This window comes from Nicotiana tomentosiformis, chromosome 1, assembly GCF_000390325.3.
Source record: "Nicotiana tomentosiformis chromosome 1, ASM39032v3, whole genome shotgun sequence".
Taxonomy (NCBI): domain Eukaryota; kingdom Viridiplantae; phylum Streptophyta; class Magnoliopsida; order Solanales; family Solanaceae; genus Nicotiana; species Nicotiana tomentosiformis.
The window spans coordinates 45,116,314-45,128,777 of NC_090812.1; the positions used below are offsets into that span (position 1 = coordinate 45,116,314).

At 36.3% G+C, this 12,464-nt stretch overlaps 2 protein-coding genes across 2 annotated transcripts; both read right to left on the reverse strand.

The window, feature by feature from the left end:
• Positions 1–172: 172 nt before the first annotated feature.
• Positions 173–6,498, reverse strand: LOC104101686 (uncharacterized). Its single transcript, XM_070181895.1, has 7 exons — positions 3,928–6,498; positions 3,000–3,598; positions 2,378–2,587; positions 1,488–1,705; positions 1,304–1,367; positions 391–543; positions 173–311 (listed from the first exon to the last, which is right to left on the reverse strand). Exons 1-5 carry the CDS (start codon positions 6,344–6,346, stop codon positions 1,325–1,327), a joined length of 3,489 nt encoding a protein of 1,162 aa, XP_070037996.1. The 5' UTR covers positions 6,347–6,498; the 3' UTR covers positions 173–311; positions 391–543; positions 1,304–1,324.
• Positions 6,499–7,109: 611 nt separating this feature from the next.
• On the reverse strand, positions 7,110–10,941 carry LOC104101685 (E3 ubiquitin-protein ligase SINAT5). The gene is made up of 3 exons (XM_009609176.4): positions 10,489–10,941; positions 8,173–8,559; positions 7,110–7,727 (listed from the first exon to the last, which is right to left on the reverse strand). The coding sequence occupies exons 1-3, from the start codon at positions 10,729–10,731 to the stop codon at positions 7,365–7,367; spliced, it is 993 nt and encodes a 330-aa protein (XP_009607471.1). The 5' UTR covers positions 10,732–10,941; the 3' UTR covers positions 7,110–7,364.
• Between the last annotated feature and the right edge of the window lie 1,523 nt (positions 10,942–12,464).

Below are 12,464 nucleotides of genomic sequence, written 5' to 3' on the forward strand. Positions count from 1 at the left end.
CACTAAACCATCATAAATACAAAAAAATTCCATGCAGTTTTTCCGTGGTGGAAGGATTCCTAATTTTTCATTCTAGGATAGTTGCAGCAACTGAATATATATTATGGAACTCATCTTTGAGCACCTTTACTGGGGAAAGAAACAAATGATAATAAACAAGAGTCACCTTAGTCAACTGGTTGCTTCAAGCCCAGTTTTCAAATGTCCATCAAAATTCTAAGAACAATACCATCTCAGCTAACTGTGAACGCCCCGACACATGCAGTACGTGGTGTTAGAACGAGGCAACTGAGTTCCCATAATAGCCAGCCCTGTCAAAGGTTGAGGAATTATTCAGCAGATGAAGATACGCCCTCACAATCTCCCATTTGACTAAAAAACAGGCTCAACCTCAGGGAACATAAGAAAAGCGTCCAATTAGAGGAAAAAACAGAAACCGATATTGAACTCTCCTTTTAAATTTCTCAAAGTACATAACATTTCCTCAGTTATGAAGAATCGATTAACAGGGGCTGCCTCTGCCAGTCTGCCTTTAAGTTCCTCCTTCAACAACAATAAAATCACGGGATCAGTTTTCCAATCAATGATTCCAAAAATTTTCGAAAACATTACTAGAAAATATCATGCGGGTCGTACAAGAAGAATCCGACATGGTAATATAGTTTTCAACTTGCATACAACTTTTCATTGTTTTCATGTTCTAATAAAAGTTAAGTATTAGTAAACCAACAAACTCTTTTTTTCTCTAGCTTATCTCAATGAAGCTTACAGTGCTTGGAGATCCCTGCGATTTCAAAAATCAGAGGGACATAACCGCAACTATAACTAGAAGGAAAAGAAAAGTTGATTTTGTTCCCAAAAGAGGACACAGGAAAATGAAGGGTAATTTTTTTTTTTTTTAAGGAAACTGAGAGGTAGAGAAATTTAAGTCAAGGAACACTAACCAAAATTTTCTTCCCGATCGATTACAATATAGAAATCAACGCATATCAAACAAAGGCCTTATTGATTTTCTCATCTTCTATTACAATCTAACAATCCTAAGATGAGTGTATCTCATAAAAGATGGGGATGCCAAGTTTAATCTTTCTGCTTATATGTTTGTATTATGGCTATGGTAGGAGTTGGTTTTGGCTCCTTGGAAGCAAGTTAAGCAGTGTCGATAATTAAAATTCACCTGGACTGTTTGGCAGGTACAAGATCTTTAAATTTTGAAATTTATTGCACAAAATTTCATGTACCGTTTTAAAGTATCCTAAGTTCACAATAACCTAGCACCAACACTACCTACAAAATTTAATACCTGAGAAGACCAACATAACATCTATTTAGAAGTGGGCTTTTTTAGCTTCCTCCGTGACCTCCTCCTGAAAAATATGAAGGGTAAAATCAAAAAGAGTTCTAATCTAGGGCAATATCTAAATATCTGGCATCATAAACATGTGCCAGCAATAAAATTTGGCGACAGGCGTATGATTGCAGTGCACCTCTTTTTCATAGGTTTTCCAGTACTAAATAGACCCTTCATTACTGTAGATACATCCAAAGAGCGTTCACGCATGATTTTGTCATGGTATATCTTACTTCCAATATCCGTAATAGCTTCCTCCACCTCTTCCAATGTCTGGTCCACATTGAGCTGCAGCTGCCCTTTCTTGATAACCGTCACATTAAAACCATTTGCTTTGGCATCCCGAAAAGCATCCTGCACCGTAGTCAATAATGTAATAACAAATAATTTCCACAAGAATGATCAATTATCGATAATGGTACTCTGATCTACAGCATAACAGGCTAAGAGAAGCAAAAGGAAAGCAGAGAATAGGCACAAGTCATTAGCTATTTCAGTTTTCACAGAGTGAGAAGTAAAAGAATGAAGAAATAGAGCGGAAATGGAGTCTATCTAGTTTAGCATATTAAGCATTTAAACACTACACAGTAGCATTAATGGCATACCTAGCTTGGGACAGCAGGAAGATTTAGCACATTTATACAATTTAAAGATTTCTACGAAATTCATCCAGAGAGCAGGAAGTCCTACTTTCTTTTGTCCAACTACACAACATCCTAACAATTTGGAAGGAGATATTGCTTTTAAGAAAACACAGATCCATAAATGTTCCTAAAATGTGATGCACGTGCTTATCAATATGCATTTGGACATTTATAAGAGCTCACAGGAAAACATTAACCAGCAACATAGGCCCCTCCCCCCCACCACCCACCCCCAAAAAAAACCCTCCTCTCATGCATTGGATTCCCCACCAATGACGTTATCAACCGTTTTAGATTTGAAAGCACTGTCATTATGTACATAATAAGGCGTAGGACCAGTGAATCAAAGAAATGTAGTTACACCACAAACAAATAAATTTACCTTAGGAGGTCGTGCAACAACAAAGGCATTCCCATTGCCAAGCATTTCCATATGAGCCTGTATTATATAGCAAAGGTTCTTACAGTCACCAGCATCCTCAAAAGCAATTACGTGATACTGCTTGGGATCCAATTCCAGATCAGCGGCCATCTCTAGTGAATAGAATCCTACCTTCATCTCTCCTTCTCCCTCAGTGTATAATTCAATACACTACAAACAGAAACAACTATTGTTTGAGAAATCACGATGTAACTGCACAATACATAATATGACTAGAGGGCCTTAACATTGGAAAACTAATAGAATCCTTCCAGCAAATAGCTCCGAAAGTGTCTCGATGTAAGTTTTTGGACAAGATGTGGACCAATAACCTCTGGGTCGCATGGGTTCTATCTTACTGCAGTAGTAGTGGTTTATTTTGGCAGGAATGTCACTGTTAATAAAGGAACTAGGAAATAGTCTGTCTGCAGTAAAAGGTAATGGTGTCATACATGCCTTAATCATACGATCTCCCTGCCCGGCAGAGAAGAAGCCTCGCGTATGAGGCCATACTCTTCTTAATCAAGTGATTAAATTCTTTTTTAAGTTGGAAAAATTACAAAATGAAAAATGTAATAATTACCAATATACGGGGTAGATCAAGCCACCATAGGTAGTCCTCTTCCTTTTCATCTGCATATTCACGATATTTGCTCACTACTGCCTGGGGTCCAAACAGTTCCATTTCTCTTTTGACCCTGTCAAGTTTCTCTTTGACAAGCTTCTTTCCCTTCTCGAGCAAGTTGTCCATCAGATCGGCAGCTTCCTTTATTTCTCTTTCCGTAATCCATCTGTCCAAGTCCTTCCCTACATCCTTCATTACAGCTTTAATTTCCGGGTCGGATTCTGCATTGTAGGATTCCAAGAACCCCTGGGACCATTTCTTTGTATGCTGCCAGTACTCTTTACCGGATTTCTTGCCAGCTCTGATGGAACCATCACTACTTTCAATGATGGTCCTGGGAGCTGAAGTCGAATCAATTTTATTGCTTGATGGGGATTCTTGGAATACTTGAGGCAAGTCTTCTCTTTCTTTCTTTATGAGATTTGAGTTTTTTATGCTTTCAGCAACTACCTTTCTCTCTTCTGCAAAGTATTCTAGGAACTCAGAACTTCTTTCCATTGGTGGACCTTTCCAGCGAGGTATAATTTTCTCCGGTTGGTCATACAAACTGATGCCATCTACAGCAAAAGAGGGTTTAAAAGAAGTAGCTTGCTTAGCATAACCTTGGAATTGCAAAATAATTTTGTGTTTTTTCTCTACCACCTGCTCACCCCCAACCCCAACACCCTAAAACAAGAAGGAAAACAAAATGAATCCTAAAGAGATCAGAATCTTGTGCCTGAAGATGGCTCAGACATAAGAAAAGGGACAAATATGAGGAACAATAAAACTTAATTATCCAGCTGTATGTTTCAAAATGCTCACCAGGTATAATGACTTTAAGCATTTATTTATCCTATTTCCACGAGGGAGTAACTACCTTTAAACATTAAGAAAAACTTAATACCTGCTCCATAATCAAGGTTTTCAATGTTTGAGTGGAGCCACTTGTGCAAATCCATTAGTTGTTTATTCTCTTGATCAACTTTCTTCTCAAGGCCACTGAAGAACACAAGTTTATCTTCATCATCCATTTGAGAAAACGGATCTCTACCAGCGAGCTCATTTTCTCTAACTTTAAAAACAATTTCTTTAAGTCTCTCATCTTTCATCCACTCAAACTCGCTGACATTCTCATTAGTTTCAAGATGAAACATCTGAGTTTTCAGATTCAGCTCTTCATCAGATTTCTCCTTTGCCACCAGGTAATTATCCCTAAACCCTGTCTGAATTTTCTTAATGACCGGTTCAAATTCATGGAAATTCTTTTCCAGCCAGCTTCCATTATTTGGTGATGGTTCCAGTTCTGCAGTTCTGTCATTACCGTCTTGAACAGAGCGAGTTTCAGGTAATTCAGTATGTACTAATACTTTATCAACACATTCAGGGATGTCACTGGATGGAAAGATTTTGATCTCGTCAATCAGTTGTGAGCTCCCATCACCAACTGTTCCTTCTTGTTCAGGTGACAGAAAATCAAGTGGTTTAAGCTCTTCATATCTGTTGTTCTCATCATCACAAGAGCTTTGACTTGGATCACTCTTCGCTTTGTTCTGTGCAGATACAGCACTATTGCTGGTTGGAAGAAATTCTTTTCGTTTGAAACTAGAATCTTCAGAAGAAAAATCAGATGTTCCCCATAAAGGAAATGGGTCAAATTCTTTTCCTGCATTAGCAGACAGCTGTTTCACATCACCAGTACTCTCCTTTTCCATTAGTGGTGTTGATAAATTCTCAACCTCTGGATCACTTTCAGCGATACTTTCTTGCTTCACTTTCAGTTTCGAGAGGTACTCCCTAGCTTCCTTAACTGCCAGAATGATTTTTGATTTTGATGCCACAGAAATTTCACTAGGCTTGCTTGATTGGCCAGACATTATAATAGATTTTTCAGTTACTTCAGTTCCATCAGTTGAGCATACGTCATATTTTGACTGATGTACATTTACCATAGAGCTTTTTATATCATCTGGAGGTTCTAAATTTCTGTTAGAGGTCTGCACTTCACGACTAAACAGTGAAGATGAACCAGTATGGACTCCATTAATATCCAGTAACAATTTCTGTTCAACAACTTCCTTTTCATTAGAGTGCTCTATTGAGGCTGGATAATCTCCTCCATTATCAGCTTGAAGAGAATTTCCTTTTTCCTGTTCTCGTACATGCCTAGCCATCTTTCTGATTTCTTGAATCTTATCATAGAATTCGGCATCCTCAAACTGCTCATTCTGAAACTGCTCTGGTAATGTTAAACTAGCGTCGAACCCCATTGCTTTCTCTATGCTGCTCCTAAGTTGTAGCTTATCAAGCCGGGGCTTTTCCAGAGACATGCTATCTGGCTCTTGGATAACTTCCACCTCACCTTTTACAGTCTTCTCCCTCTCCTTTCTAGCTTTCATCTTCCTCCTCAGCATTTCCTTCTCCAACCTTGAGTACTCTTCTTCTCCATGATTACCAGTAATAAACATTTTCTTTACCGCCCAAATCAAAACGAAACCGCAAAACACCACGAATCCAACTCTAGGCAACTTTTTAGATAGACCTGGATTAAGAGTAAAAGTGCTGAGTCCACTCACAGTGTTGGACTTCTCTTCTCCTGAAACTACAAATTTAGCCACTGAACTATTCTTAGGAAGCAAACTTTTACCATTTTCCATTTCCCTAGCTAAGACGTCGGCGAATGAAATTTTTGCTTTAACATCCTCATGCTCCTCAATCTTAGCGTTCGGATACAATGTTGGATCAATTCTGCTTCTTTTCAAAATTTCATCCTCATTTACAGCCACCCTTTTGACCTTACCCTCAGAATCTTGAAAAACAGTAAAAATAGGACCAGTACCAATACCCCAAAACTCCGTATCCTTCTTATACTGCTCAACCCAGCTCTCCAATTTATTCCATAAAACAGACTCCCCTAAAGCCTTAGTTTTTAACTCCACCCCAGTATCAGAAACAAGAATTTTGCTTTTTTCATCACCGCTTTCAGAGCCAAATTGAAAATTTTCACTACTTGGATTTTGAATAATGGAGTTTGACATGCTTTTTTCATCAATATTTTCAAAACTTGGGAAGTGAATAATGGGGGTTTCAATTACCTGTTGTTGTTGGTGTTGAGTGAGCTTTTTCCTCAAATAGTTTTGACGTTTGGTACGTCGGCCGAAATGAGCTGAAATTTGGAATCTTGATGGGTTGGAGAAGGGACTGCAAATCTTGGAATTGCGTGCTGTGAATGCTGAAGGGGTTCTCTTTCTCCATTGGGAGATGCAGAATTTGGGTGGAAAAGATTGAAGAATTGAGGAGCTGCTTGAGATTGTCAGAAAGCTCATGCTAGTATTACTCGAAGAGGAGTACTATTACAAGACAAGAACCTTAAACCCTGATAAACGCCTCATACAGTTTTCATTTTGGGTTTCAAAAACGATAAGTTAAACCCGAAACCTGATCAAAATGTTTGTTAAAAACAAAATTGTTTGCCTTGTCATAGGTGTCAAAGTGTCATATACGCTGGATAGAGGGAGCAGCAATTTTTTCACCCAACTTAGATATTGCTATTAATCTCTTTCTTTCTTTTTCGTTTTTGTTATGAATTAAAAAATGAATCTGCAATATTTATCCATCACCAACCGATGGAAAGTTGCGCTCTCTAGCATATAGTAGTCGGTAAAATAAAAACATATGTATATAATTACATGTGAATCCCTTGCTATTGCGAAGGGTTGTGAAAAAAGGAAAAAAAAAATTACCTCCTTTTAGAGCTAGCAAGAATGCAACCCATAAAAATTAGTTTTACTAAACTTTAGTTATGTCCGTTGCCAAAGTTTAGTTTTATCTATTGATGGTACAAGACTAGTAGTTGAAGGAACCCTTCGATTCGATGACATTTGCTATCTTGTTCTAAGGATTATTTTATGTAAGTTAGCATGTTCCTTAGTCAAATTTGAAGTTCCTCTTTGCTTTCAGTCACCCTTCATTTTTGCTGTCAATCCGTACAATTATAATGAAGCCAGAGACTTGCAGTACCGTGTTACAACAAAGAGATGGACTACTCGTTATCAAAAATAACTACTAACATATCTAAGGCACATAAAATTGTCAAGAAAGCATATTAATTGATGGATAACAACTTAGCTGTTGTACATCTTTTTGGTGAACCTTCAACATCTTAATTTACTTATGACATAGCCAAGAAAGGAGAAGAGGGACAGTAAGATTCAAACTTGCACTATTGTGTAACAGATGTCCACCGATACCACAAGCTATGAATCTTGGTGCTAACATTAGCCAAAAGATTCAGCACATAGGAAAGAATAAAACCCAATAGGTTTTGAGATGCAACCCCAGCAATTAACTACAGAGGTTGGGAATGCATGCTCCTTCGTCTGGATTCTGTTGTTCCTTCCATATTCTTCCAGTCACCCGTAGCTTGAGCTCCTTTCTGTCCCCACCGGAGAAGAATAGGGCCATGTTACGTTGTATTAGGAGCCCGTCATGGCTATCCCTAACTTTCCTATGACTGTCTCTTATGCTTCGCGGTGTACCTTCCCAGATAAGCTTCCTTCCATTTCCCCCTACTTCCAGGCTGTAGCTGTAGTTTCGTGCCTCTGTCTCGTCTCCCATAAACCGTAGGAATGCCATGTATACGGGTGCCATCCCAAGCTGAAATGCTTCAAAATGGAGACAGAAGTACTGACCAAAACAGTTGAAAACCTGTAAAAGGCGACGGAAAAGGTCACTCTAAATTTGAATATAACTAGCTTTAGAAATAGTTCTGAAACGAGGAAAAATAGCACAATAAATGAGGTATGAGATGTGACTCGCCACTTTAGTAGCAAGAGCAGCATGAGTAATATTCGGTCAGATACCTCTTTGAGCAAATTTAAACTGAAAAAGTATATGGACAGAGAAGTCAAGATACACTTAATGAGATACTTCCAACTGGGGCAGACCATCAAGTGTGAAGAGAATCCTATTGAATGCAATTGCACAGCAGATGAAATAACTATAACTTTTATGCAAGGGCCTAAAATAGTGCAACTATATACAGCGCCTTTAACAAAAAATTTAGATCCTCAATTTTAATAAAGCTGTCAAAAACTCAGTTCTCGACATGATTACTTGAAACCCAAAAAAAAAAGAGAGATATTCCACTTACAGTTAACATCCACGTGGCATTTTCCACTTCCCGAGGATTAGATTTGACATAGCGATGGTTAAAAGTGCATCCAGAGTGCATGTCTACCTTGTGATCATCCCTCAAATGAGTAACCAAATAAGGAATATCGCCAACAACTGCACATTCTGACCCAGCATACGGGCAGTTGTATGGTCTAAAATTGCAGGATGATTCATGTTTCAGCTTACTGTAATAAGGAAATATCTCAGGACATCCAAGAGAGCCATATTTGCAAGGCAGCTCAAGTGATTCAGCCACCTTTTCTAGTGCTAAACATCTGATATCACCAAGCTCCTGTCTACAAGTGGGACATCGGTTGTGTACCCTCGCTTTACATGTTGAACAGATAGTGTGCCCATTATGACACTGCAGCAACAACATATGAATATGATAAGTATAGTTTACTGATGAAACTGATCCTCAAAGGACATTGTTAAGAATCTTCAGAGCTACCAGTTATTATTAACTAAGTTCACTTTGGTTTAACTAGTTGTAACACTCATTTCAGTATCTGTGTTTTGTGATGTAGCCTCTAAATTCCATAGAATTTCACAACTTTAGGGGTTCAAAAGCTTCTTTTAATTAGAGAAGAAGTTAATGCATCACTTTGGAGGCATTAGTTGCTAGGGACTAACCCAAGATGAAAACCACATTTTTAAATACAAAAGTGATCTATATGGTTCAAACCATACATATCGTTACACAATATATAAAGGATAAGGGTATTTTCTAGAATAATTCAGTTTCAGCTTCCAACTTTTCCGTTGAACTAATAAAACAATCACCTAATACAGAAGTACATCGCTACACTAGCCATAGCCCAGAGGAATTATAATGATGCTTTTCTACCAGACATATTCCAACTACCACATGGATTTATGCAAGATGAATATAGAAAAAATCAAATGCCTCAGAGAAAACCTCTAGGTCAAGATAATTTAATACTATAAATGCTATAGCCTATCAAACCATCAAAGAAAGATGCTTTTAAATATGAAAAGTAGTCTTGATTCTAAATCTTTGGCTTTACTCCCACAATGACTCCTTGGGGTATACTCGGATGCTGACAAGAGGATTTACCCTACTACAATCAGAGTGCTGATAATTTGCAACCCTGTTAAGAACTTAGACTTTTCAGTGCTCAAACTTTTGTTAAATCCAGGAAGCTATTGGAACATAATTACTTCTGAAATATGATTTAACTGAACACAAACCAAATGAAGATAAAATACCAGCTACTAAACCAGCAATTGGAGAGGTAAAAGTCCTCAGTGGCACCTTTACTAAGACCGAAAACAAGGCGACACCCATCACATTCTGAGTTATGAATATTAATTCAGCACAAATACTCCACCTCAATGCCCAGTCCTAAATTTCTTTCCGTAGCTACCTTTTAATATAAAACGTAACTGGTGTTCCCTGATTTCCTATTTTGAGGACAGTCAGTCTTCTTATGACCAACTTCTTTGCACTTCCAGCACTTAATTAACTCCCGTTATAAGTTAAAATATATAAACCCCGCACCAATATGTATGCAATGCGAGTATGCAACTGCTCCCATTAGCCATTGGAGTTGATCCCAACATAGACAAGATTTTGTAAAAATAACCTTAAAAAAGCATAATCTATTGAAGAAATTTTTATACATGGAGTAAGGGATTACAAACCAGCAGCATGACTCAATAAGTCAAAAGTTTTGGATTCTTTACGGGAAGTCAAAATTTCTGGATTATTGGTTGATGCCCTTCTTCCTAAATCACTTTCAGTGGACTTTTCCCTCATTCCCCTAACTCCAAATGGACAAGAATCCGATGCAAAACAAACTAATGAAACCCATGTAACGCCTCAAGGTCCTAAAAATAGAAAGAAAATCCCCAAATCTAATTCATTTACTAACTACAAACAAATAACCAAATTTACACCATCTCACCTAGCTATTCACCCTATCCACCCAACAGAAAAAATATATAAAATTGAAAGTAAAGAAAACTATAATTTAAGGAAAGAGATCTTGTGAAATAATAATGCCATAAAAACGTGTTCCTACAAATAATTTTACAGCACAGTCCAAGGAAAAATTCAATCTTTCCTCAATCAACCCATCAAACAGATTAGGGAAACCAAAAATTCAGAATAGCACAATGTGGAACATCAAGTTACCAGACAAAATCCAATCTTACCTCAATAAAGGGAAACCCCAAAACTCAAAATGTGGAAATATAATTTACCAAAACTTCTTAAATTATCAAAAAGTAAACAAACTTGGCAGAAACTTCTTAATTAAAAGGGCGGAACCTGATGAATAGGAGGGTACATAGAATTGGTACAAACAGGGCATTCAAGAAGCTCATGAACGCTAGTAGCTGGATTTATTGCAATTCCCCCTTTATTGCTATTCCCATCACATAAGATATTGCTATTGTTGTTGTTGTGGGTCGTTTTGAACTGAGAACGAATTATATTTATGTGTTGGGGAATCTCATCTTCATCTATAATACCATCTGAAGATGATACACATTCAATGCTATCATACTCCATTTCAATATGTTCAATTCTTGATTCAATAAATTCAAAAACTTGTCTTTTGAGTATTTTCTGGTTTTGGGTGAGATGAATTTCGTGGAATTATTGATGGGTTTTTATTGGGTGTAAATTGTAAACAATTGTTTAATTTTCAAAAGAGAAAAACAGGTAAACAAATGGAGCGGGGTGGTGGGGAAGAGGGTTTGGAATTTGTCTTTGGGGAAGGAGAAAAAAGGATGGTGCTTCTCCCCTTTTGTCTTTTTCTTTCTTTTTTTAATCAATTAATTATATTAATTTAAATTAGTTGAAGTTCATTTGTATCAATGATCTAACTTCATTCTAATTCAAATTTAAATTATTCTAATATAAAATAAATTTTAATTAATGTCATTCGAGTATCAATGTATGACTTGTTCACACGAATATAGTTGAACCAATTCACTCACTATTTGTCTAACTTCCATCATTGTAATTTTTACAATTCTTGGATATTTATTTTTCTTACAATTTGAGTTAGTTTTTATCTATTAGGTTATATGGGTAAGATTTTGGATTTTCATTATATTGCTTTGACACCAATATGAATGTTAGTGGTTGAGAAGTTACTTTTTTTTTTCCAATTCTAAGATGGGATGAAAATACTCTAACTTATCTCACATGATTAAAAACAAATAGAATAAAACATGATATAACATGTAAGTCAATACCACGATTTAATTGATTCAATTGAAAATCAGTGCCTTGTAGCTTTTTGTGGTTTTTCTGAATCACAGCTCTTAGTTGTTAAGTTGGTAATTTTCGTTTAGTCAATTTGTTTTGGTTAGCTTTACGAACATGAGGCGTATTTAATTTCTTGAATATTTAGTAATCGCCAAATTGAATAACTAACTTGCATAATATTAACAAATTAAACCACTAAATTTTTTAATATTATGTGTTCGGTTTTGTTATACAGTAGAAATATAAAAATGAAAATGAAAACGAAAAAGAAATAAGGAGACACAAATGGCATGGTGCAATTAGGTTATCATCATCTTACTAAAACTTAGCATGTGGTGGTTCAATCAAGTTGATTTCTAAAAGTATAAAGAAAAAAGCTTAGCCAATAATAATTTTGTGGTTTGTTGTATGAGAAAATTAACAAGAATTAGGTTTCACAAAGTATTAAAATGTACTTTGTGTAATTTAGTGGAATAAAAGCAAGACTTGGGTTAAAACTTAAAAGTTACTTAAAGTGGATGGGGCACTAGCAAATAGTACCTGCATTAGTGGCTCTAGAAAGAAAAGAATCAGACCATCACTAGTTGAAAAAGGGAAACCATGTAAAGAACTCGTAGCAACTATCTACTTCCGCATATCCTTTTAATTTGCATTTTTGTTATAATCACACAACATAGAAATTTTACTATTGAATTTTGTGCGTTTTAACTTTCAACATGTGTCACATCCTTCCACTAAAACTTTAAATGAGTGGAAGCCGCAAGTTAGTTCAATGTCTTAGGCAAAGAATTGAAACTATAGGCAAGTTTTTTCTTAAAACGTTAATGTTTGAGTTAAAGAATTATTCTATTTATTACATGTTATCTCTCATTATGAGACCTTTTTATCACAAAGAATTAACCTAAATATTCGTTCGCCTAATAATTAAACTAAAAATAATGAAAGGATATATATATTAAGATATAATTTATGTATAATCACCGACTATTTGTATAAAGCATCTCATCACGAATGTCAACTCTACTTTC